The following is a 27,897-nucleotide window of genomic DNA, read 5'->3' on the forward strand; positions in this document are numbered from 1 at the left end:
AAATCAAAATGTATGTTCTCTAACTTAAGCCTTTTTGCAGACACCTTAGGGGATAAAAAGTATAATAGTCACTTATAGTAAGAATAGTTCTACAAAATACAGTCCTTTCCCATAAAAAATTCAGTTTGGAGATGTACAAAACCCATAGGTGTGAAAGCAGACTTTCTGAATAGCAGCCACATTTCTGCGCTACGTGCAATCGTCTCCATTTCCCCGCTATCAAAATGTGGGTTGTATAGGACCAAGGGACTATAGCTCCTTCAGCAATAACATTCTCACTAGTATGAGCCCTACCTAGTGAAAGTGGAGGATGGTGGTGTGCAGAATTCATCAAAACAATATGACACTAAGAAGCAGACATTACCATTAAGAAACTTGCGTTTGTGTTTCGTTGGGTTTGTTTTGTTTTGCTTTTTCCTTCAAATGTTTGACCACACAGCTTTACTCTCAGATAAGCATGCAATACTTTCAAAATCAGGCTACAGAACATTTCATCAAAAAGGTAAAGCCTTTTTGCATCCCAACACACAGGGAACAATTGATAAATCTTAGAAGGGAAGCCAAGCGCCTGAGCCCTCCTTAACTGTTCTTTGACGCAAACTCAAGAGTCCCCATTTGCTGCCTTTTAGTAAGAACAAGTTAGGGACTAAATCCGTAAAGTAGATTTGTTCCTCTTGTGTGCACATCCCTCCCACCATTCCCATGGAGCTACACAAGCAACCAATTCAACACAACTGAGGTGACAAAGTTCCAGGGTGGGCAGGATGAGAACCGGTGGGGGAACCTCCTCAAGCAGATCAGCCAGCAAACAAAAACCTTCTTCATATGCAACAGATTGGCTTGAGTTTTTTTCCTGTCCTCGGGGCTTATTCCTGTCTCGTGCCAGAGATTTCCATCCCTCAGTTTTGCTGGATGCCAAATCACTTAACACGGTAATGATCTTTTAATTAAGGAGGTAGAAAGCTCTGTTTGGGGCAGTATACTTGGGGGAGGAATGGGTGCAGACAGAGGTGGATAATATCTTGCCTCCCAAAAAAATCCAGTGTTTACATTTGGCTCACACAGTATAACCTAATCAAAGAGAAAAATAAAAAACTGAAATGTATAAAAGCTGAAGTGTTAAGAACTTGGGACTAGACACACAGATGATTCTGTTCCAGTGAAAAGTGGCATAAGCTATCTCCAACCATTGGACCCATCCTGTCCACTGAACAGTGTTACACATGAGCCAGAAGTATGGAGTCTTCATCACTGAACACTCAAAGAGGTTGTCAGATCAAATCAACAGACCAAATGGACATGAAAGCTGGGGCAACAAAATGATGAAGGGAGTGGAGCATCTCCCGTATGAGGAAAGGCTGAGGGAGCTGGGGCTCTTGAGCTTGGAGGAGACTGAGGGGTTTAACATCATTAATGTTTACAGATACAAAAAGGGTGAGTGTCAGGAGGATGGAGCCAGGCTCTTCTCAGGGACAACCAATGGTAGGACAAGGGGTAATGGGTTCAAACTGGAACACAAGAGGTTCCACTTAAATTTGAGAAGAAACTTCTTCTCAGTGAGGGTGACAGACACTGGAATAGGCTGCCCAGGGAGGTTGTGGAGTCTCCTACTCTGCAGGCATTCAAACCCGCCTGGACACCTTCCTGTGTAACCTCATCTGGGTGTTCCTGATCCATCGAGGGGGATTGGACTGGATGAGCTGCTGATGTCCCTTCCAATCCCCAACATTCTGTGATTCTGTGCTTGGTGCAGCCAGGCATGGAAAAGGAAGGAGATGTGCCATCTAGCATGCTGAAAACTGTCTTGAGCACAGGAGCCAGCTGTAACCTCACTACTTGCAACCGGCGCGTCCAAGACACGCAATTCCCTGATCCAGGTGCAATCTTAAAAGTGACAGGCTTTGTGCTATAAAAGTTATTTTGTAATGAGTTACGGTCAGTTATAGTATTTCATACTTACTTGTAATTGTCATCTTCTACAAACTTCTGTAGTTCTTCTATGTACTGGACCGAGTTTAGATATTTTTGGACATGAGGCAACAGAGGAATATCTGGAGAACAGATTACATTAATTATCAGTGCTTACCAGTAGTACAAAGTTATTTTCCAGAAACTAATTAAAACAGAATCAGATCTCTTGTCTCTTCACGTGAGATGGAGGTAACAAACTACAGTCCCTACCGATGTTGAAATTTCTGTCCTTCACTGCAATTCTCACATGTTGAGCTGACATTCCCCATGTCCATAAAGCTGCATTTGTGTCCCCCTAGAGTTGCTCTGCTTCTCAGAGAACATGTAGTGGAAAAGTGAGAGCATGTCCCTGGCCAAACTCAAGTCCTGAACCCACAGGATTATATCTGAGGACTCCTTCACAGCCCATGTTCTCATTAGATTGAGCTTTCCACGAAGCCATAATCCTGTGCTTATTCACATTCCACCATCACAAACACAGCCTTACGACTTTACTACAGCTTGAAAAGCAGAGTGAAGGAGATCAACTTTAACGAAAGAAAAACCCCAAAATAACCCCTTTTCCCTAACAAAAATTATCTGATTTATGAACAGAAATATAAATGTCCAAAAGGCAAGATGAACGTGTTTTATTATGGCCAGTAAAAGTACTACTCCAAAAGCAATCTTACTTTTTTTTAGAATTCATAGTCACAAAATTATGAAACACAGGGATACAAGTTTATAAGGTACTAGTAAAATTACCCTTGAGTACAATGTATTCCACATTTTAAATCAGAAAATATGTACTGCAAAATTGTGTGTGATGTAAGAAAAGGGCAATTTTATTATCTCTTCGTGCTGATGCTCTGTCATAACCAACAGTGTTATAATAAACTTAGACTTTCAGATTGAGAGTGAGCATAAATGTCATTCAAATGGGTTGGGCCTAACTCACATTGTATTACAAAAGACAAATATTAAAGCTTTTAAAGTTGTTCTCTTTAATAGTGCAATATTTACACACTGGCTTACCATATTCACATGACTGCTGTAAATCTGAGATAATTCGAAGGATATTATTCATTAAATTTGTTCTTTGCTCACTTTCCAGAATGCTCCCTGTTGACGGGTATGCAGAGTCAATATATGTCAAGTCTGACAGATAAATACCTGAAAAAGATTAGAAGTTTTTTCATTTGCTGTCTCCCATTTAGCAGAAAAACACAAGAACTATTTTGAGGAATTTTTACTTTCATTGACTGAACATGCATGCAGGTTGACAACAGCATTGCAACAGATCATCATTTTGGGTTTACTTGAGAAATCATTTTGATGAGACCTCCGAGAGCCTTCAAACCTCAGAGTAAAACAGCAATAATGCTTGGACTTATAGGTAAGTGTATCATTGTGCCACCTCTGTCTGGGATTGAATTTGTACTCCCCTCAATCACCTAATCCCTTGTTTTGTCGGCCTTAGCTGCATTTGCAGATGCTGAGGGTCCGAGTACAGCCGGGGTCCTGTTTTCAAGGTTTCGCTCTCTGTATGACAGCGGGACAGAGGATCCTTTCCTCTCGCATCACACCAGGCACATACTAGTTGACTTTGTCTCTGACAGTGTCATTATTCCTAAATCTAAAAGCAATTACAAGGACACATGCAACTATTCATGAACATAATCCTCTGCCTCGTCACCAATTAATTATTCCCTTGACAAATGTGAAGCACACTAAACACCATTCTAAAATCTGTGATCAAAATTATTGATGATTTTAGGAACTCTACTATTTCATTCCCCCAATTCAGTGATTAAAATAATAACAGAAGGAAAATTCATGTTATCTACAACTCTTCAAGCTGAACAGAAACTCAAACTCAACCTGCAGCAACACGGGGAAAGTTAACTAGGCTAAAACTGCACTCAGATTGAAATGCGGTACAAATCCTGCAGTTCGTATTAATCGCAACTCCAAAGATCCAACAGCTTTATCAATAAGTCTCTTCAATCTTCTACCTGCTTTCTTCCCCACCAACATTATAACCTCACTACTCACACAATCCCTTGATCACATAGAGAGGAAAATCTTCCTCCTTACATGTTAATGCTGTAGATAAACTGCTTATTTTCATTCTAAATTCAACTCAGTTTCTTGAACTTCACCCAAGACTAATCATTTTTGTCTCAACTAAATGAAATGTATCCTGACCAGCTCGGCTATTAAAAGGAATTGCTCTTTATCTCCTGCATCCTCCATAAGACATCCACATTAAAAAAAAAATCCACACTTAAATATATTATTTAAGAAACTTGTTACAGTAAGAGAGAACTTCTAAAATTATATTTGCTTCACTCTCAGCCTTGTATAACCAGAATCATAACAAGAAGTTTGGCTTTACAGGTGGAAGACTATTAATACAACCTCACAAGAACAGCAGTTGTGTTTGTATAGCACCTCACTGGTACAGCCCTCAAATGTGAGCGGGGAAACTCTGGGCATCGCTCCAGAATCAACACATACACACGCGTGTGCGCACACACACAGAAACACATTAAAATACTTGCGGTTGAAAGGTGACATATAAAAAAGTGAATAAAAAGCTATTACACATGACCTGATATACTACTAAATTTTGCAGTTTTCCATTCTGCTAGAATCAGTTTATTGAAATAATCAGAAACATCAGATAGTCACATTTATAGTGCTATGCTATCTAGACTGCATAAGACGTCCCAAACCTACCTCTGTCCAAACAGGCCTGGAAAACTCCCCAAACCTGCTCAGTCTTCCACAGAGAGGAGTAAATCATGTTTACTAATTATAATTAAGGAAATTCACTATGAACAGGCACCTGCAATGTTACGCACGATTTTGTAAACCAACGTATTTGTACGATTGTCTTTCTGAATGACTTAAACTCTGAGGTTTTTTTCTTTCAGCCAAATCAAGAGCTCTTCTATAGAAAGCTGTTGTCTAAACTTATTTGATGTTTTTCTGTGAAGTCTAAAATAATTTTGAAAGCATAGCAGAGTAATTCTCTTTCAAATATAACTGGCACGTCCTTTGTGAAGAAACCAAAAAGATCAATGAAAGCAAACTGAATGCACATAAGTGCTGGCTGACTATTGACAGAACTAAACCCCATATTCTGCATTCCTCACAGGGCATAATCTCTGTGGCTTTTGCTACTTTAACACCAGTCTGATGTTATCAAATATTCTGATACCTACTCAAAACCATCACACACACGGTTTTAACATTTTCCACATGTATCGGAGACTTCATGCGTTTAACAACTGGAACTGTTTCTTATTAAGCGAACGTCAAGAACTGAATGCGACATTCTGTTGAACATTCTTCTAGACTATAAATGGTTCATTTTTCCTGTTGTATCCAGCCAGGCTGCCCCTTTTATTCCCAGCAACACAAATCGAGGTTTTTATCAGCCTGAAAGAATCTTTCTTCTAAATGAAGCCCAGCACTGTAATAACTTGAAAGGCATCTTTAGGCAGCGTAGTAAAAATGTTTGATTTGTAATCGCCCGCTGAACTCTTGCACAGTCTGTTGCCATATGGTACCTCCCTTCTCCTGGCAAACAATCTTTCCTTGTTCCGAACTCCTCGGCCTCCCTACCCCCTCCTTTTCTGGAGGCTACGGGTAGGAAATCCGAAGGAGGAGTTTCTTGTGCGCTCAGTGTGTTCGTGGTGACATCATAGGTGGGCTGAACGGCTAAGTCGAGTGTGTGTTTGTTTAAAAAAAACTGTCCAAAAGTGATGTATATGGAATCTGGGTCAGCTGTAGCTGGTTAGTGCACTTCTGCATGTGAGACTTAAACACTGCAGTTTCAAACGTTTCTTTCCCTCTTCTGGAATTAAACATGTTGGAACGTTACTATTTTTTTTTTTCTTAAATAATTAGTTAGGTTGGTTATTGTATGGAGAAACCAAATTCCTCAGTCCAGGTTGGATCTAATAGAGAAAGACAAAAGCAGTTTTCAACTCCAACTGCAGATTAACAATCCACAGCATCGGGTAATATAGGAAGAGCAAGCAACTTGGCCTCTGGATTTTCCGTCTACCACAGAAGCAAAACAGCTGGAGCATTTTTTCTTGGTAAGTTTTTAAGTTATTCTTACTTGCAGAAGTTTAATTTTGAGCTATTTGTGAATTCTACACACATCTCCCTCAACATACAACTGTGAAGAAACCAATCTGAGCCTGAGAAAAGTCTGACAACTAAAATACAAACCTCACTTTTGTGGCATTTCGTAGACTTCAGAAATTTGGAAAGAATTAAAAAGGACTGTGCATAAGAGCAGAGAGTAACTCGTTCCAGTTGTAAGGATGAACAAGACTCAGTTGTTCAGCTATAAATCTTCTGTAGATTTTGTTATATACAGTTACAGAAAATTAGTACCACCAGATTCTTTGCTAAGCATGTAATTGGGGTATTGTGAACATGTTCATATAAAATTCTGATCCTACTGGAAAGCAAAAGCCAAAAATCCTATCGACTTCAGGGCAGCTGGATTTCACCCAACGCCAGAGCATAAACCCAGCATTACTAGAACTAGAAAATGGATACCTCAATTAAAGCACTGTAAAAAGTCCCAAGTAAATCAATGCACATCTGTAAGTAGCAATCATTGTATATCTTTTCAACTAAATCTTCATTTATGGTACTTCTGAGCAGCAGAGGTAGTCTGAGTTTTACAACCAACCAAGAAACCCAAGCCATACATTGATTTCAGCATATAATCAAGTTTGTAGCACAAATGATTGTGCAGCTGCAAATCCAAAGACTCTGCTGCACCAGGCACAAATCCCTTCCTTTAACAATTCACGGAATGATGGGGAAGTTAATCATACCTAAAATGAGCAGCAGTTTGTATCTAAATAAAGATTCATTTCATAAACATGAAATGCAACATACCAAACAACAGTATATTAAGTGGAAAATAGAGAGGTTTGTTACAGTTCTTTGTGGGGAGAGGGAAGTGATACAGTTGCAAGTCAAGGATTAAAACAATAAAGCTGTTTACAAACAGAAGAAAAAAGTACAGATAAAATGCAAAAAAGAATGGCTAATACATAATCTTCTACTTTTTGCGTTTCTTCATGCTGACTTTGAAATTAAAATATAGCAAATAACCCAGAACAATGGAAAAGAATTTAAGTTACGTATTTGTATTAACAAACTCTCAAAAACGTCTGACACGTAAAGAGAGAAAGAAGGGGGTGATGCTGAAAGAAGAAACCAAGTGTTACAGAAAACGAACTTAGAGGTTTAGTAACTATGGGAGGGGAAAAAAAGTCTGAAACAGTCTTGACAAAAAAATGGGATGGATCCTTTCCAAGTTCTTGAGCTCTTTTTCTTACTATTTGTGCTGCTTTATATATTAAAGAGAACAATCTAAACAACAACAATCCCCCCATTTGAAGCCCACATTGTGAGCTTTGGACTCCACACTCTGCTCATTCATGATTAGTCAAGGTTTTGATTTACGCTGCTCAGAACAATTCTTGTGTCTTTTGCAAGTGAAAAGAGCTGAGTCAGTATTTTTTAAGCAATAAACTGGCAATAAACTGCAAGGTTTTAACTCCTTTTTTGTTGTTGTCTTCCAATTCTACTGTTCAAATTTTGAAATTCTTATTTGAAACGAATAATGGCCTACTAATATAATGCCAGTGCCACAAGAATGATCTGATGTATGACAGAAAAACACACCATTTACAATTGTACAGGGAATCACTTCAGAGAGTGCAAATTATGAATCTTCAAACTTCTGGCAGTATATACACAGCTTTATCAGGTTTTTCATTATTGTTTTACTGGGTTTAGTTTGCTGTTTGTAACATGCCCTACTAGTCTGGTCCTTAAAATTTATACACCAATGAATGAAATAAAATTCCCTATAGTACGAATTGCTAGATGCTTCCTGTCTTCAGTATCTATTTTACAGGGAAATCAAGATCCCCTAAATAACACATTTCCAAACGCAAAACGCATCACTCCATTGTACCTGCCCGTTAAAAAGGTGCAAAGACACACAATGGCTGAAAAAAATATATAAAGGAACCCTCAGCAAAAAAAATAACACAACAAACTTCACCAAATAAATCTGGAATTTCTAAGAATTTATCATTTTTAGAAGTGACACATTTTCAATGATGGCTTCAAAAAACCCTGAAGATTTTTGAATTGCCTTTCCTAAAAGGAATCAGACCGCCATTAATCTCAGAGAAGCAGAATTCTGTGCCTCAATACATCATGTGTCTGACTAACAAAAACCAAGAACATATTATTCCTGGATCCCAGTCAATACAATTGAAAGGAATCCTGTTATTTCAGCAGAGGCAGAATGACTTACCGGAAAAGCACTTGTTTAAATAGGGAAAAGTAACTTACAGAAGTACACAGATACACCAAAAATCCACGTGAACATTTGTCCTACAATCAGAGTGCTTTCACCATATTAGTAGTACTTCTAATGTTACAGATTCAGTTTTAAAAGAAGATAATCCCCCAAAATGTCCACTTATTCTGTGTAGAGATAAGGGAACACATATGGTTTTATTGATTTTAGCTGCTTCGACAAAGCTTAACAAGATATGAAGTATGTGTAACATCCATAACAGAGCTTTCAGATTAATTGGTATCATGTTCAGAGATCTTTATTATTGGTATTTTCATTTACTTTCTGAAAAAAAACCCGGTTTGTATCTCTCCCTGTTTTAGACATTTATAAATGGAGGTTTAAAAGAGAGGGCACATTGTTATTTATCATTTAACCATTTCCTTTTAATAAATATTCTGGAGAAAAGTACATACTGATACTGCACTTTCCATACAAAGGGAAACCTATATTCACATTTACCTGCAACACTTCCCTTACATTCAGCCGTAACAGCCCACGCTGCCCAGGGAGAAGGAATCTGCGTCAGCTCTGAAAGAACAGATTCTAATTTGTGTTGTGGGTCTCCAAATCCTACATCCTGCTGAACGTGAGAGTCACAGCAGCACAAAGAACAAATAGTTTGCTGTGTAGAAAGCAAAAAAACCACCAAATATAAACTAGCTTCCACACTTCCTCACCCCTGCAACTCTAGTATTTGGAAATGATACAGTATTTTGGGGGGGGGGGGGAGGTAACACAGCCCATGTTATAGTAGTTTCTCAGATAAAGTTAGAAATACTAGTTACTGGTTTGTTTTGCTCTTTTAAATTGGAATTTTGTTCCTTCAAACACTGTTTAAAGTGATAAATCAAAGACCTATTTTGCAAACAAGGTTTTTTTTTTTATATGGGGTAAGTCTGGAAAGAGACAGAAACCAGAAGAAAAGGAAAGGCATTAAACATAAAATGGTATTGAAGGCCTGTCCACAGCTTGGAGTATGTCAGATGAGATGCTGATGAGGTCTGTGTGGCTATGAATAGCTGCCCGCTCTCTCCTGCAGAAGCAATCAGACATCGCTGCCAGAACATAGGGAACGGCACCTCGACAGAAAGCTGGGACACGAACCCGGGTGACACAAACACGACAGAGCCAAGTGAGTGACGGGCTCTTCCTGTTTCAAAACCACCACGGGTCATAAAGGGTTAAATAATGCATGTTAAAGCAATAGTAGCTGATTTTCCAAGGTCTGCACTCAGGGATTTCAGCAGCCCCGCTCACCACAAGCAACTTGAGACTTGCAGGAAGGTTTTGGGACTGGTTTTGTTTAAACTGATCCCTGAGTCTCAACCACTTTCTCTCATAGCAGTTATGACATTAAACATTGAAACCTGGGAATCTCTGACATAACGTGTCTGATTTTAAAAACCCTGAAACTATTTCCCAACTCTAATATTTGTCGCCCTTAAGTCTTACATATTAGGCTATCATTCTGTGATATTTTGGATAAACAGCTTCTATTTTTTTAAGCTGCTTGCCCAGAACACCAGGATATTTCTCAAACAGTATTTTCATTTCCTTCTAAGCTGATTAAAACTCCAGGTAAATATCTTCCTCAGAACCTATTATTGTATAACAAGTTAGGCATTAAGCTACTCAAACACACCAAGCAACATCGTAAGACGTTTAAATTTTTCATTTCCATGGAAGCACGTGCGTTTCCTACCATGTAGATTCTCAGAAGGGACTGATCCATGCTTATCTGAATGCCTCAGCTTCATGCAAGACATTTGAATTATTTCAAAGCTTTAGGGTATAATCTTATGCAGCTGTTGCATTTGGTTATGCTATATTAGACCATTTAATTCATTTTCTGGTCTGAGAGCGTGTATATATAGACAGAACTTCTAACTTTCACATTCTCCGGCAGGGGGATTGGACTAGATGATCTTTCGAGGTCCCTTCCAATCCCTAACATTCTGTGATTCTGTGATCTAAACATAGATGTTCAAAATGCACACATATAATATTAAAACAAACGCAGAAAGCAGACTGCAGTAGAATACATGGTTAGAAAGTGGGCTGCATTGCAAAATGTTTGGTTTTGAAAGATTCATTTAAGTTTTAATGTATTTCAGGGGCAAATTGTGCTGCTGCAGGGAAAACTCCCAGCCATTCATTATTTAAGTAACTGTATAGGGTCTTTAAAAACTACCAAGAACTAAAGTGCTACTTGCCTTTTTGGACTATGAAGTAGCTATTGTATACTGTGAAAACAGTAAAATAGTGGTCTTGTACTAGGCTTCATCCTTAACCATTGGCCATAAAGTCACTTTCCCTGCATCTGCAAACACTGAATGTGAAGTACTGAAAAATAACTCAGGAGATGGGAAGAGGTTTTAGACTTCAAACAATTAGTTCAGCTCATCCTTGTCAAGTTAGGAGCCGCACACAGACCTGTTTCCCATGAGTTTACCATGATTCACGTGAAAATTTAACCTCATGAACTTCCAACTCTGAGCACTGTTCAAGTGATTAATATTTGGAGTGTCTGGAATTACCAAAGAAAAATACACAATTAGCTCTAGAGAAAAGTGATACTTTCTCCTACTTTTTTTTTAAACATAAGCTCCACTTTGGGCAGACAAATATTAACAGAACTTCGAACCAAGTTCTGTTTCTGAAAAAAAAGTTACTAGTAGACATCAAAATACTTATTGCTACATACAGTGAAATACTTATTACTTCATAACAGTGAAACAAGCAGAAATAAGATTTTAAATATAAACATTCCCAAACTTTTATGTATTCCATCCATTTATATAAGGGAAGAGATTATTTTTAGGATGTGTTAAAAGCAAGTGTTTCCTTCTCCTCCCAGAACCAGGGCTTGCAATACAAAACCAAACCAAAACCTAATGCCAAATGCTTTGGCAGTAATGCATTGACAGTCTAATAATGCCAAATTAAAAATAAATGTTTTAGGCAACAGTGGAATACTTGATCAAGACTCCTCAATATAATCCCTGACTGCATGTAGAGCATGGTTTGAAGTTTGTAATCACTACTCTTTAGTGAAGCCAAACAATAAAGACTTGACACGTTTACTCTGAGATTGAGCAGACACCATTGTAGCAATAATATTAAAACCAGAACCAGAACTGGGAGATGTGACCTGACACAAAAGTCACCTTATAATTGGTAAATGTGAATGTACAGGGAGCAGCCCTGGTCTGCTTCTCCTTCAGGGTGGCTGTTTCAGGACTGCCAAATGCACTTAAACTTGAACTTGGCAGGAACAGCATGAAAATTACTGACTTTCTCTGGTTTTACTTTATTGCTCTTCCTAACTATACAAAGGCCACTGTACAAGGCCTTGTACAACCCCTCGCAGTCTGGAATAGGAAAGCCAGATCCACAGCTGAGATAAGGAGTGAGCTGCTTGACAAAGCAAATAGAACACAAAAAATGAGGGGTTTTGCCCCCAATTTAAGTGCTACCTTTGTTTATAATACCAAGTATTTTAAAAAGAAAGTTAAACCCCCTCCAGGTCCGTCTAAGAATATCCTCAGATTTTTCTCACTGCATTTTCATTCTTTACACAAAGTTTAAAAAAATACATTATAATCTTTAAAAGTTAATTAAACACTTTGGTATGGTATGTATATTGGTAACACACCTGATACTTCAGTGTTACTTGGATAAAAATGTTCTGAAAGATACAAAAATAGTGTGACAACAATTTTAAATGTTCATCTCAAAAGGCAACTAAGCTGGGACAAATACAAAGCAAACAGCATTATAGGCTTTTCTTAAAGATGCCAAGTTACCTGAATGTGTAATTTTTGATGTTTAAGAAAACTATGTTATGCTAATCTCCTGCATACAGTGTTCGATACAATCTGAATTCCCCAAACACTCTGCATGTTCTATAACTTTGTGCATTTAATTGCAGTGAGAACAGATCTAACCAGCTGAATTTACAATGAAAGCATAATACCTAATCTAAGCAGAACACTGTTTCTGAAAGTTTATTCATTGCAACAACTCTACTAAATCCAATACCTAAATTTTAAGGTTTGCTGCTCCAAACAGAAAGCTTTTCTTTGCAGCTAATCTAATGAATCCTGACTTCAAGTGACAGATTCCAAAGACTTGTTTACATACATGTAAACACAGAAACCCATCATTTTATGTAGTTTAAGCAGTACAAGAGCCTTAGTTATGGCTCTAATTTAATAATTTTATCCTTTATTTGTTCAATAGTATCTTCTGGCAGCCAACACACCTGATTCAAAATGAAGATATTTAAATGGACTTGGGGTGTGCTATTGTTCCTGCTGTTGTCTATCGGGCGCTGTACAGAACAATCCACACCTAATAAAACATCCCAACGGAGGCACCCTCGCTCAGCAGACGGTGGAGAGGAAGGGAAAAAATGTGGTTACACATTCTTGGTCCCAGAACAAAAAATCACAGGGCCCATTTGCGTGAATACTAATGGACCAGCTACTGGCAACAGAAAAGACGAAGTCACGAGAATGGACATAGAAAACTTGAAGGATGTGCTGTCCAAGCAAAAGCGGGAGATCGACATTTTGCAATTGGTCGTGGACGTGGATGGAAACATCGTGAATGAAGTAAAATTACTGCGGAAAGAAAGCAGGAACATGAACTCGCGAGTCACCCAACTGTATATGCAACTCTTGCACGAGATAATTCGGAAGCGCGATAACTCACTTGAGCTTTCGCAACTGGAAAACAAGGTCCTTAACGTTACAACAGAAATGCTGAAGATGGCAACAAAATACAAGGAGCTCGAGGTAAAATACGCAGCACTAACTGACCTGGTGAACAACCAGTCTGTGACTATCTCGCTGCTGGAAGAGCAGTGCTTGAGAATCTTCTCGCGCCAGGACACGCACGGGTCCCCCCCTCTTGTCCAAGTGGTGCCACAGCACATTCCAAACAGCCAGCCCTACAGCCCCGTCCTGCTGGGAGGGAACGAGATCCAGCGAGACCCCGCTTACCCCAGAGACAGAGACGTAAGGCCACCGCCTGACCCAGCCACTTCTCCTACAAAGAGTCCTTTCAGAGTACCGCCATTGGCTTTAATTAACGAGGGTGAGTTACCTATCGCTATTTACCTAACCTGAGATTTCTCCGTTTGGAAGGAAACCATCCTGGCTATACAAGTACCTGGTACAGCCAGCCCTTTCTCCTAGTTCTGATTTTCCTCCCCCACAAGGAAAGCTTTAGTTTCTCAAACAGTCTAATACTTAAGCTACAGCTGTGTAAGATGAATTTGTTGAAGTAGCTGATACTCAGAAATTAAATCTGAAGAATTTACGCCTTTGAGTCACAAAATATTGGGGTTTCTGTCTCCAGCTGGGTTTGAGTTATGGGAATGAAAATTCAATATTAGCATATACTTACTAGTATTTAGCCCTGCTTCTTTGAAGATGCCTACTAGCTACATGTTACAGTAACTAATTCATCTTAAATAAACCAAGCAATTTTAAGTCATTTTCCTCTATACTTACACATCTGTTCCCTAACACACATATACATTTGGCAGAATTTAAACCTGCTAGAAGCATTTTACTCATATTCTGAGCTGCTTTAAAATGAAAATCTAAATCAACCAATGCAGTGGTGCAGTAAGTCTTCAAGTGTTTGGTTGAAATATTAAAGACAGCAAGATAAGTTTGAAAGGATAATTCAATCAAGACTGGATCCAATTAGATGCACTCAGCTTTGAAAATTTACAACGAGGAATCACATTTCCAGTAATTTGATGTCAGTAGGGGATGGCAAGTTAAATTAATACCATTAATATTACGAAAATACATTCAGGCGACTGTGTAACATCTTCATGTGTTACATTCTTCAGGTCATTATATAAATTAATTTATCATTAGAAACAAAACTAGTCACAGGAAAACTAATTACCTTTGAGCTGCCCTGATTCTCACTTCATTAAAATTTTGTCAGAACTGCAATAAAATAATAATTAAGGATTCAAAAAACCAAGGTTTTCTGAGACATCCATTCAAGTGTTTGCTCTCGGCTTTTGTTAGATTGCACAGCAAAATGTGGGTGTGTTTTTGGATCGGGTATTTTTGACTTTCAAATTGCCTTTAGTCACAGTGGGATCCTAAGAGGAAGACAAACGTTTATTTGTGACTATTCTACAGCACTACAAACAACTAGCAGCTGATGTAACGAGCAACTGTTTCTATTTAGGGTCTGCAGAAAATTCAGGCACAAGCCCAACTAAAATGCCAGATGTCATGAGAATTTAAAATGCACATCATGACACAAAGGAAACAGCTAAAAAAACCAGCAACTTCCTATTTCCCAGAAAACCCACACTTCAGGGTTCTGTTGTCAATGCATCTTTTTCTCCCAATATATGTGTGCTGTACATACAAAATGAAGCAACAGCACTAAATATTTCTCTCTAATCTATGTACCATGGTTTCACTAACCTCTCTACCCTCAGAAATTTTGTGTTTGAATCAATTTTTGCAAGGGAACAGAAAGAAATCTTAGGAAATTGTAACATTATTCAACTTACTTCATTTCATACCAGATTCTTGAGTTTGCAGTTTGTTTCCTGCAGCGCCTTGGGAAAATGAGGGTTAGAATTGCTAGAGCTGGTAGAGCATCAATCATCAAAACCAAAACTTCTAAATTGCAACACAATGCCCAGTTATTATCTCTGGTCTTTTTAAATTACATAAGCATATTTAATGGTGCACAGAACCAAAATTGTCTATGCCATAGAAAAAAGAACATTCCAGTTAGAAGATTAGGACTATTTATAATGTATAGAGATGTCCAAAAAAGCCCAATGAAAACCACACAGTCCTGTTCAGAAACAGGCCTGTCAAAGACTTGGTTACAGCAGCACAAACAACTGGACAGACAAGCAGGAGCCTTCTCCTACTGATCTGAAGAAGCTGTACCTAATAAATACCTGCATGCAGCACTCCACAGAAGGGTCGATGTGCATCTCAGTATTGTGGGTAGAGCGTAAAATTCAAAATAGATGTGGAGCAGAAGGATGTGATCATCTTTTCTTAAGAGTATTTTGGTTAATTTGCATTAAAATTGCTCTAAAAAATGAGAAAGAATAATGTTCCCATGAATTATAGTTTTTGCAATTACCTTAACCCTTGGAACAACCACCAGTGTCCCCAAATGTTGCAAAAAGCAGCTTTACGTAAGCAGAGTACTTGAAAACTACAGACACAGAGCCCACTCTGCTGCTAACACCTCTTAGTTAATAATGTAACTGGTGTTTTAATATACGTCCCGTTTTATTTTGGAATTTTCCTTTCCAAAAAAGCCTCTATATGAAGCTTACATAAGCAAAGCTGCTCTATCATCCGCTCAAGTTAACATTTGGCATCTTAAAATAAGATTCAGCCATCATTTTATTAAGCTGCCAACTTAAAATATTTCATCACTTTCCTTCTCTACTACAGCTAATTTACAAGAGAACATGATCTGTACTAAATCATGTCTAAACCACAATTTTAGAAGCGAAATGTTTAACTGTTCATCTTCTCAGAGTATTTCTAACTTATAACTAATTATCTGCACAACTTAGTGTACACAGTGTTACAAAATCCTCGATGCGGACGAGACACTTATTCCTTTCACAGATAACAAAATTATAAGAGAATAATTATGTTTTTCCATTAGCCAGAGCGCCTCCACTCACACCAGCACTGTGGAGATTCTTACACAAATCTCAGCATTTCCACTGAACAAGAAATGGACCAGTTCTATGAGTGAACTTAAAATAAATACATATAACAAAGAATTTACTTCTCAAAAAACACTCAAGGCTATATGCCAAAAGCTATGGGATTCATTGCATTTCCTTACTCTAAAAGCTGAAGTCTGTTACTATTTCTACCACATTAATCTATGATGAACACATGGAGAAATCTGAGCACCAAAGAGCAGACAAGTTGCATCTTGTGACCTTAATTCCAGCTGAATTTCAGAAGTGATCAGAGTCTATTATATAAACAGACCAGCACAATTCTGTCTGCCTTAAAAGCTACTTAAAATCACTCCAAACATCTGCTTGGGTCTCATGGAAAAAATGAGTCCTCAATTCCTCCTCCAGCAGAAATCACGTGAAATAACACACAGCAGATCTCATTGAGCTATTCTTCATATTCAATTAACATTACAAAAAATACCACTCAACTGTTCATGCTTTTTCTAATGCAATAATCGATTTACAATCATACTCCTAGAATAACCACCCCGTGGTTTTAGCACCCAAATTTACTTTAGACAGTTCAAGGAAAGGGAATGAGACCCAACTTAGCCCAGGGGATTCTCTGTCCCACTGGACATACTTTGCAATGTGCAAAATCTACCTGGAAATTTTAATTGTGAACTAGAGAAAAAGCACTTCTCTACCAAAGCTACAGCATTTCTTTGCTATGCTACTCCCTGCACGCATGACAAGGATGACAAATCCATTGTCAGCCCTGCCGGTACAGTACACAGCAGCACCTACAGCGATGGCTCCTCTGTGTCTGCAGCTTCTTGGTAACACAGCCAGAGGCTCCAAGCGTCACCTGCCTCAGATCCACAAGCTTCTTGCACTCCGATTAATGAAATCCTTTATGGATTTCTTGCTAATTGCACACTTATCCAACTGGCACCTACTACTTTAAAATCTAAAAAAAGTGATATTTTTCAATTTGCTTTTCTCACACCACCTTAATTTGCAATGAAGGTCATTTTCACTTGACCTCTACTTTTGATTAAAGGATAACCTCAGCAACTTTCTGCTATGCTGCTTTGCACATTAGCTGCTTCTGTGACTGATGAATTTTCTCTGAACTTCCAAGCAGATTTGAGAAAATGAGCCTTCAAAAATGAGAGGAAAGCTGTATGTAATCTATTTTCAGATTTACTAAGTATGAGTTTTCAAATACACTTAGGGCATACAGCACTAACTAGCCACCAGAACATAGCCTGCTTCTCATTTGTAAATAACCAGTCTCTCTAAATCAACTGAAGTATATGAACATTAATATAAATATTTTTTCTAAAAAGTAGAAAATAAGAATACTACCAAAAACTGAAAGGCAAATTAAGCAAAGTTTGCAGAGATCTGCAAGCTGCATCCTTCTTACAGAATAACCTTAATTCTGTAAACAGTATTTGTAAAACCACTATTCACATGGTCTAAACTAGAGCGTTCAAGCAGCATTGTCAAGAGCAGTTTTTGTAGAATCACAGACTTGCAAACAAGCACGTGAGCCCTTTCAGCTGCTCCAAAGTCCTTCTCCACTGCTGGCATATCTTCTTCATTAGTATCCATCCACATGTATCACATCAGGATGACATATGAAACTAAAGAAGATTCCTATCCACAGTTAACAGCCTGATCCTAGAACTGGACAAGAACACAGAGGCAAAAAAGTTATGCAGTACCAGAATACTCTGTCAATAAATCCCATGTCTGTAGACTTCGGCAGTGAGTATTTCTTACAGCAGCCCTCAAACTATTTAAGTATTCATGGGGCAGGGGGGTGGTGTTTGGGTGTCTTGGGTTTGGTTTGGTTTAAATTTCCACCAGATTCAAATGGGTGCACTAGGACACTGCAGGAAATTTACATCTCCTGTATAAGTGGTACAGGAGAAAACAGCTAATGAAAATCATAGTGTACTTCTTGAATATCAAGAGTCAGAGTATATATATTTGATGGTGTGCAAAGTTAAAAATTGGGTTTTGGTAACCAAAGTCTATTATCTGTCAAGGAAAATGATTTTATTTTTTTTTTTAATACGTACATAATATTGACATTTATTTATATATACACAATTAATCTAAGGCGGTAACTTTTCACACTGCTTTCCATGGCAGCTCTCCTTTAATTAAATTACTGACTTTCCATGACAAAATATTCTGGAACAATGGGCACTGCAGAGCCAATCTTGAACGCTTACAGTATTTCTTCTCAAAAAGGTCCATTCAAAGACTGCCAACAAGCCAAGGAAGCCGGGCATTCCAACAGCGGGATTTATATGATCAAGCCTGAAAATAGCAACGAACCGATGCAGCTATGGTGCGAGAACAGCCTGGACCCCGGAGGATGGGCAGTTATTCAGAAGAGGACAGATGGATCTGTCAACTTTTTCAGGAACTGGGACAGTTACAAGGTAAATTTTGGAATGCAGAAAATCAGCTGCTTTGTTTGTGTGGCAGCAACATTATCTGTTGCGGCCAAGATGATTCAAACACTTCCAATGCAATTCTTCACTGCAAACAGTTGTACCGAATGATAAGCACTGACGGGATGGACATAGCTGCTTAAGTTAGACAGTGGAATTAATTTAACGAACAAAGATAATTGAAAAGAGTGGTCATCCCTCAGAGGCAAATATATTTCAGTGGGAATGTCCTATTTCACTCAATGCATTACTTAACTTCCTATGAACTAACTTATTGTCTGAAGCAGCCTGCACTTGTAATGCACAACACGACTGAGGAGACACATGTTATTCTAGACAGTGACTGGGAAGTCATTTATTACAAAGAGCCGACTAAACACACGATTTCTATTAACACCCTGAGAACTACAGTGAGTACTTGAAAAGCTTAATTGTCTCCCTTACGAATAAACAAGCTCAGCCAGTGGAATTATTCATTTAAGCACACTAATAGATTTGCAGGATCAGGGCCTCAACTTAAAAATATTCCTAATAATGAATTAAAGGAAATAATTTCTACCTTTCAAATTAGGTTAGGAATTTGAAGAGGTAGGGCTGGCAAAGGAAAACACATTCTTGTGTGTTATTGTGATATTTTGCACTAGCAGGCATAATATGTAGGATGACAAACACATGCTGCCTTGGTGTAATTACATGCTAGACAGGAAATGTGAAAATCCATTCTGTTGAGTATTTTAAATAATAACCATGTGCTGACTTCATACATATAGGATGCAGCTTTTCACTCTGATGCTGTGCTCACTTTAAATGGATCTGCGATTGCCATGTGCGTTGTGTCTGAAGAGGGAATTGAGCCACATGTAACTCAATTAGTAATCTAAAAATAAGAGCATATATACAAAGGAAATTATAAAAGATTACTATGAGGATTCTGTGAGGATTTTCACTTTTTGCATTCTTGGAATTTAATCATTCAAATATTAATCATCCTTTAGTAACCATTATTCAAAGCCTTTACTGCCCAGAAAAGCAAGTGATTGTGTTTTGGTTTTGTTTGGTAGTTTCATTGTTTTGTTTTTCTAACATAAGGTAGTTACAGTGTATTATATAGTAACCACAAACATTTTATACATAATGTAAAGAAAACATAGAAGGGTGTATAAACGGTGTTTAATAATGGCTCAGTCTTGGGCAAGACTTGGCTCCCATGAGACCTCTCATTAAATCCCCGTGGCTGCAGACAGTGCACCTTGATAACGTCACATAACTGAACATGCTCCTCTGTGACTGGCTTTAAGCTACAGGCTGCCCCGCTGACACCAGACATGTCTCCCGCACCCACATTCCTGCTTCTTTCCCCATCCCCGTGTGGCCGCACAGCTCCAAGGCTGACACAAGGGACGCATTACAAATGCGGCCACGGGCCAGGAGAAAAGCACCGCTACCATTTTTGGAAGCGGCGTTGATGCCAGATCAACCAAAGCCACCTGTGAAACTGCAGCTTGAGCTGAGACTGTTTATCTCCTGGAGACAGACTTGCCCAGAAAGTGATTCGAAGCAGGAAATCAACTGTATGTCCTACAGCCGGAGAAGATCTCAGGAACTAGGAAGCATCACAGATGTGACATACCCACCTTTGGTGCAACACCAAACACTAACAACGCTGGCTTGCAGCAGGCATGAAATTTCGCTTCACGGCTACCAGCCTGGTAGTCTGTGATTTGAAATGAAAGATGCCTTTAGATTTCATTTCTAATAAATCTAGTGAAGAGTAGAAATTAATTATGTGATTAAACTTACAGTAAAAAACAACAGCAGTTGCATTAAAAAGGCACCTGAACACTGAGACTGTTGATACATAAATAGCTTTTCCAACCCAGAATATACCCCCTTAAATTTCATTATCCATACATTCCTAGAGATTCTCTTAGCTTTGTCAAGAAATGTACTGTCTCAGTTTCCCATTTTCTCTCCCTTTGTCTCAAAAAGAAGAGGACACCACAGAAAATAGACAGTTTTGCCCCCTTCAAGGATTCTGGTAGTACCTCAGGCAGCTAGCAGTCCAACTGAGTAAATGGGCAAGTGCAGCAAAATAAAGCATTTAAACGTATGGGTTGAGCTGTCATGCAGAAGCTCAAAGGCTTTCAGTACCCCAGTTCCAGTGGTTTATAATAGTCCTGCTGATTAGCATTTTGCCAAACAAGGAAAAGTAAGCTAACATCACCTTCTGATCTTCTTTTGTACAGAAAGGATTTGGAAACATTGATGGAGAGTACTGGCTGGGACTAGAAAACATTTACATGCTTACCAATCAGGATAATTACAGACTATTGATTGAGTTAGAGGACTGGAGCAATAAGAAGGTCTATGCAGAATACAGCAGTTTCCGTCTGGAGCCCGAAAGCGAATTCTACAGGCTACGCTTAGGAACATACCAAGGAAACGCAGGCGATTCCATGATATGGCATAACGGAAAGCAGTTCACAACACTGGACAGAGACAGGGATATGTATTCAGGTAAGGAAACCAGGATGCACGTGAAAAGTGATTCCAGCAGATTCCTTTAAAAAAGAATATAGTACCAAAAAAGTATGTAAATTCTGATAATAAAACTCTGTTGAAAGATGCTTCAAATCGATAAGTATAAAAATCACATTGACAGGGCCTCCCTCAAGCCCCTGCTCCATTCAGAAATTCAAATTCTATTAGTCTCATGGCAGGCACACTATAGCAAGCTCGACATTTAACTCAGTGACATCGCTATGACTTTCCTGTGACTCCCTGCAGTCAGAACACCCATCCCAGTGACCTCTCAGGTAGTGCTGTGGCCACATAATCACCATGAACTAAAGCCTCTGAATGGCATGAAAGGAACTGCATCAGTGCCCAGGCTTAGTTATGCCCCAATACTTGAGACACAGGCAGATTATTTCATTCTCCTTAGCGAAGAATACTTTTTTTGTTCATTTCCACACTCTTCCTCCAGCTTTCACCTTAAAGCAGTAAAAGAAAGGTTGGGGAGATTAATACCTCAACAGTACAAGTGATTTCTTTCGTCTCTCCCTCTTTCTCAACTGCCAATAAAGCTGGACAAATCTCGCAAACTCTTAAACAAGCCTGTCAATCCATAAGTTGCAAACAACTCTTTGTGGAACTGTGGCCCTGTGTGCTGCTTGGGACTGTAGCAACTCACATTGCTTCCACCGACGTATTTCTAAACAGCACATAACACAAGTTCCTTCAGCGTTAGCTCATGGACAAGCACTGCTGCTAGCCTCAGAAAAATTGATTTAAGTTTTCAGCTGTCACATTAAACACAGTGTCAATACTCACTCCAGGCAAGAGTTGCTGTTACAACAGAATTCATCATTCAGCTAGACGCAGCTATTGATATGACCACAACAGGCTATGAAGTACTTGAAAGCAAAAGCTAAAACATGAACTAAGCCAAAATACAGAAGTGTTTGTTCATCTCCTTTTTTCCTCTTGAATGTTGAAGCTCACCCATTTCCCTCTGTTCCACAGGCAACTGTGCTCACTTTCACAAAGGCGGCTGGTGGTACAACGCGTGTGCCCACTCCAACCTCAACGGGGTCTGGTACAGAGGCGGCCACTACCGGAGCAAGTACCAGGACGGAATATTTTGGGCTGAGTACCGGGGAGGTTCCTACTCCTTGAAAGCAGTTCAGATGATGATCAGACCTATAGACTGAGGAGGAAAATCCCACAGTGCTCAAGTGATCATGTATAAACTTCTCAGTGCTTGAGTTCCAGAAAAATAAAATATTACTTTTTAATCATTATTTTGCACAAACTACCCCTGCAAAAAGCAGGTCTACAGTTTTCCTCTCTTCCCCCCCTCCCATTGTGTTCCCCCTCCTTTTTTTTAGAAACTTCTTCTACTGTGACAGACGGTGTTTTTTTAAACACACATTCACAAAAGCAGATGTTTGTGCTTGCGAAGCATATTTATCTTTGTTCAAGTCCAACATACTTTATGTAAACAGTCATTAAAGCTGGTAAAAAACTCCAGACATATGACAAGATATAAGCTTTTCACTTTAAAAGCTTATGCTTTTACAGGTTAGCTCAAGCCTTAAATGTAAATATGTGAAATGACATTGTCTTGCTTTAATGTGAAAATTGATTAGTTATTTAACAATTTATTTAAAAATGTTGATATTACATTCAATGAGAATCTGACTTCACATCCCTGTTTAAGCTTTACTCCAAGAAGCTACACAAAAAATTGAAGCCATTCGAGCTTCGCCAGCAGAGAGAGATTTTTTGGCAACAAATTATTTCAAAATGAAGTGGTGAATTAAACAAAGTATAAAATTTCTTAGTGGTGTAGAGAATTCCTTAAGACCTGCATATCCCACCTTCTGTTAAACACTTGGTCAAAACGTCCTTAAAATAAGAAAAATAATTGCATGAAAGAAAGAAGAAGAAATTGCTCAGTACTTTTTTTTTTTTTACTTTCTACCTCCATATTCAAACAGCCTATTTAAACAAATGTATTTCTTGATACTTCAAACTTAAGTGACAAAATGAAAAGTTCCAATCTTAAAATCATGACTTACCACTTGGCCACCGTTCCCTGCTCCGATGAGGAGTGACAAGATCTAAAGAAGTGTTCACACCTGCTAACTTAGAGAAGTACCAACTCTCTGAATATTATAAGTTTCCTCCAATGCAGCTTTCTGCTGACATAGGAAACCCAAGATCAGAAATCAGCCAAGTCTGTTCTTCCTGCAACCCCAAACCTGGACTGCTCTTTTGACATACACGTTTCCCTTCCCCACATGTATACAACTCTGATATTCTCTATATTAAATTTGTTATCTTTCTGGATATCTGACTTCCACCGGAATTAATACCTTATTTAAGAAGTTAATTAGAAAATACTTTTCCAACCTTTAACAAATGCCGTAAGATATACTGCGTCAAAACAAGATCCTCTCAAAATCAGAAACAACCAAATATCCACTTTAGGTACCAGAGTCTCCATAACTAAAGCTTTTTCCTCCCATATAAAATTATTTTAAAACTGTATTTAGCCACACAAGCTACCTAATTTAATTTGACATTAGATAAAAGTTAAATATGCTGTTCTGAACTGTAACCAATGTATTTCTTTGGCACCTTGTATATCCCTTCAGGATTTGAAGGAACCTTGCCCCTATTTAACATAAGAATTTCTAGGAGCTAAAAGAATAATCTTATTGGTATATTAAATTAGTCAATACCAACTGCTATGCAAAACCTCATTTGTAGTTCAGAGGAGAGAAAACAGCATTCTGCTTTCAAAACACACTCTCTGGAGTAGATAAAGCTTCATTGCTAACATATGGCTGCAAGGGTTGTGGTTACATCTTTGGTCAGAGATTAAAGCCAACAAGTCTCAATAGTATTTAACTGAGGCTGGCATGGTGGGTGGATGGGGAAATCACTCCCAGCATATTCCATTCCCAAATTCCAAGAATTTTAACTGACACAAAGGTTTAAGATGACAATTCTGAAATTGTGCTTTGTATAATATTTATTTTTTACAAATATCATACAGACCTCATTGATTGAGTGTTCTATAAGATGCTTTTTAATTGCAAATGCTAAAAATTCAGACTATCTAGAGTAGATTTCTTTTTCTATGGTAGCTGGATAGAAGAACAGTTGAAGTAAATGTAAAAGCTGAAAATGCCCTCCAAAACATTCCTTTAATGAACACTTCTGATAGCTTAAGTTCATTCAACACGTTTCCTCTCCTCGGAATCCTGAGATCTTATTTTACCACAAGAACTTCTTGCCTGCTACAAAAACGGTGTTTATCCAGTGTAGTCAGTGAAAGGTATACTTTAAGAAACCTCTAAGTAAAATTACCTTCCACTCAGCCTTTGGATTAAATCTTATACATTAGACTTCTAAAAAGTGAGTCTCTTCCAGTTTAAAGCTGCAGGATGGCATTAACTAAACATTATTACAGAATATACCCAGAAAGCTCAGGCTGTACAAATGCTGTGCTCTGAAAGACTTAGTTTTAAGCTGCCTACTTAAGATTACAAGGAGGGAAAGCGCAGCTTCTTTTTCAGGTTGGTTCATGCTCTGTACAGTAATTTACCGCTATCAAATGCTTGCAACTCTATCACTTCCTGGCTTTCGAGTTGAATTTTCTAAGCAGTGTAAGTGACTTTAAAGTTCAATGTTTTCTCATACGCTTTTTTTATGAAAAGCTTTTCAAAAGAGGCTGTAGCATCCCTGTAGCTCATTGCACTGGATGTTCAGAACCGTCTGTCTGCAAAGGTTAGAGCTTTGTCAGTCCAAATTTAACCAAGCAGACCTTGCAAAAGTTTAACCTGTACTAAACCTGAGACACAGTTTGCACATGTATTTCCAAAGTCTACTGCAAGCAGTATCACTGAAGTAGCTGAATATTCATCAGAAGAATACTTCAATAACCTGTTTTCAGCTTTCCCATTTCTGGATATAATTCCTGAAAGACAGCTATACGAAAATATTTCACAAGGTAGTACTGCTTAGTTAAATAAAAATCTTACTTCAAGACATGGCTCAATTGTTTCATTATGCACTCTCTACTTAATCAGAACTCTGTAGGACTCCCTTTGAGAATGGGTTTTTATTCTAAGGCAAAATATGGCATGACATATACAGCTATTTGTTTTGGCTGCCTTAGCTGGCAGCGATGACAAACCCCACACTGCGTAATGGGGACCAAACGCTGGGCATTTTTATCGATGTAGCACAGCTCTTAGCCATCACATTTAAGTGAGTGAGTCCACACTGATGGCGTGCTGTTCTCACTTGCATTTCTACAGCTCTGGAATCATATCACACTTTTTGCTGAAAGAAAGCAAAAAATGTTTTTCTTCCCCCCCGCCCAGTTAAATGTGGAAGGGCATCTCTATCCCATCCACAGGGAGTGAGCTGCGGTAATAAGAAAATCTGTACTTTTGTGCTTCCATTTGCATTGCAAAGACTACACAAAAAAAAGCATTTAAGCTTTATCTTATAATATTAAGACGGTAATGAAAAAAAACTCCACAGGCACATTTGATATTTGGTTGCATAAGAGTAAACCTAATAATCTCTGAAGGGTAAAACATTCACCCTTGAAATTGTAGCTGCAATTCCTTTATATGCTCATTTTCCCTGTGACCTCCCAAACAGGGTCTTTCACAACCAGTGCCAATATTTCTCCAGAGGGGATTTGCAGCAGCAAATATAACTGTGCAACAGGCTGGATTCTCTGCACTCTTCTAAAGAGCATTTTAGGGGAGCAACTGAGGGGTCTCTGTGCCAACAGTGAAGGGAGCCCCACTTCACACCTCTCTTTTCCAGGAGACAAAATGGACCTTATGATTAAGCCCCCTTCCTGGGACATGACATGATCACTATTTCAAACAGCAGACTTTTAGGTAGACTTGTGTACACATTTTAAGCCAGGAGCAGCACTACTCCCATCTACAACTTTGCACCAGAAGTAAAAGAAGAAAAAGATCCTTTCAGGAGTTACAACCTATAGCTGGTAAGCTTAAAACAGTAAGTAAAACAAGCAACTTCAGTTACTTCTGTTCCATATGACTCTTAGATTAGTGAAAATCTCTCGGGAAGGAAATTCTAGGAATAATACTCCTGCAAATCTACTCATGTCTTACTGGGGATTAAAGCTTTGATCAAATGAGAAATAACGGGCACAACAGCCAACCTTCCAAGATAGAGGCAGCTTTATCATGACTGTAGTTTCAGTGCAATTTTGTTCTTTTCGCCATATAATTAAACCTTACAAAATTAAATTTCAGAGGAAGTGCACCAGCGGGCATTTGCTACTCCTTTGGAGAATTAAAAAAGGCTTCAGGACATTCTTCTTGTCATTAGTAAGAACTGATATTCTACGAAACCAGGCCACAACACATTCTTTAACTATACTAAACACATTCTTTAACTATACCAAACACATTCTTTAACTACAGAGGGTCACGGCAAAGACTCTTTCTTTCTAAGCAGAAAAGAAGTACACATTTCATTTTAAACTATCAAGTCAAACCCAAAGCTTATTCTAATGCAAAATGAGACAAGGGGTTACTAATGTATTGAGAAAAACATCTGTAACTAAAGAAAATTTAAACCATAGTTTTCCAGCATTTCATTTTTTTTTTTAATAACACACTTGCACATAATAAGGCAGTATTTTTAAAGAGTCAGGTAAATATACCAAAGCATAAAAATTTCTCTGTACAGCAGTAAGTATTAGAAGACCACAACAGCAAATGCCAGAGCATCATGAGATTTAAAAAGATATATCTGACAGCAGGTTGGCGTGGGACTTCTATGATGAGCAAGAAAACAATGTGAGTCTGGTTTCATGTTTCATAAATCATAGCATATGGCTAAAAAGCATCTGGAAAGTTAGAAAGTGCATTTCAGAACCATATCACAGAATCACAGAATGTCAGGGATTGGAAGGGACCTCAAAAGCTCATCCAGTCCAATCCCCCTGCCAGAGCAGGAACACCCAGATGAGGTTACACAGGAAGGTGTCCAGGCGGGTTGGAATGTCTGCAGAGAAGGAGACTCCACAACCTCCCTAGGCAGCCTGGGCCAGTGTCTGTCACTCTCACTGAGAACAAGTTTCTTCTCAAATTTAAGTGGAACCTTTTGTGTTCCAGTTTGAACCCATTATCCCTTGTCCTACCATTGGTTGTCACTGAGAAGAGCCTGGCTCTCCTGACACTCACCCTTTATATATCTGTAAACATTAATGAGGTCACCCCTCAATCTCCTCTTCTCCAAGCTCCAGAGCCCCAGCTCCCTCAGCCTTTCCTCATACAGGAGATGCTCCACTCCCTTCATCATCTTTGTTGCCCTGCGCTGGACTCTCTCCAGCAGTTCCCTGTCCTGCTGGAACTGAGGGGCCACAACTGGACACAATACTCCAGATGAGGTCTCATCAGGGCAGAGTAGGTGGGAAGGAGAACTTTTCTCGACCTACTAACCACCTCTATTCTAATACACCCCAGGTACCATTGGCTTCCTGGCCACAAGGGCCCAGTGCTGGCTCATGGTCATCCTGCTGTCCACCAGGACCCTGAGGTCCCTTTCCCCTGCGCTGTTCTCTAATAGGTCATTCCCCAACTTATACTGGAACCTGGGGTTGTTCCTGCCCAGATTCAAGACTCTACACTTGCCTATTTCATTACATTTTTCCCTGCCCAACTCTCCAGCCTGTCCAGGTCTCTGGATGGCAGCACAGCTTCCAGTGTCAGCCACTCCTCCCAGTTTGGTGTCATCACCAAACTTGCTGATAGTATACTCTATTCCCT

The 27,897-nt window shown here is 38.8% G+C and overlaps 2 protein-coding genes and 1 long non-coding RNA gene across 4 annotated transcripts in view; 1 reads left to right on the plus strand and 2 right to left on the minus strand.

Annotated features, from left to right (window-relative positions):
• RALGPS2 (Ral GEF with PH domain and SH3 binding motif 2) overlaps positions 1 to 27,897 on the minus strand; it is an 88,805-nt gene that overhangs the window by 29,296 nt on the left and 31,612 nt on the right. For both annotated transcript variants that reach the window (XM_080349190.1, XM_080349189.1), the window contains exons 8-9: positions 2,986 to 3,123; positions 1,961 to 2,051 (exon numbers count right to left, since the gene is read on the minus strand). In XM_080349190.1, coding sequence (XP_080205316.1) covers positions 1,961 to 2,051; positions 2,986 to 3,123 — 229 coding nt within the window. The remainder of the gene's footprint in view (positions 1 to 1,960; positions 2,052 to 2,985; positions 3,124 to 27,897) is intronic.
• ANGPTL1 (angiopoietin like 1) lies at positions 12,530 to 22,272 on the plus strand (the record flags this gene model as incomplete). The annotated part of the gene is made up of 4 exons (XM_080348535.1): positions 12,530 to 13,468; positions 18,354 to 18,547; positions 20,806 to 21,076; positions 22,085 to 22,272. The coding sequence occupies exons 1-4, from the start codon at positions 12,643 to 12,645 to the stop codon at positions 22,270 to 22,272; spliced, it is 1,479 nt and encodes a 492-aa protein (XP_080204661.1). The 5' UTR covers positions 12,530 to 12,642.
• LOC308042824 lies at positions 12,933 to 17,668 on the minus strand. Its single transcript, XR_013922418.1, has 3 exons — positions 17,626 to 17,668; positions 14,925 to 14,972; positions 12,933 to 12,993 (listed from the first exon to the last, which is right to left on the minus strand). It is a non-coding gene; the product is annotated as an uncharacterized lncRNA (long non-coding RNA).

Source organism: Nesoenas mayeri, assembly GCF_963082525.1.
Source record: "Nesoenas mayeri genome assembly, chromosome: 8".
NCBI classification, from domain to species: domain Eukaryota; kingdom Metazoa; phylum Chordata; class Aves; order Columbiformes; family Columbidae; genus Nesoenas; species Nesoenas mayeri.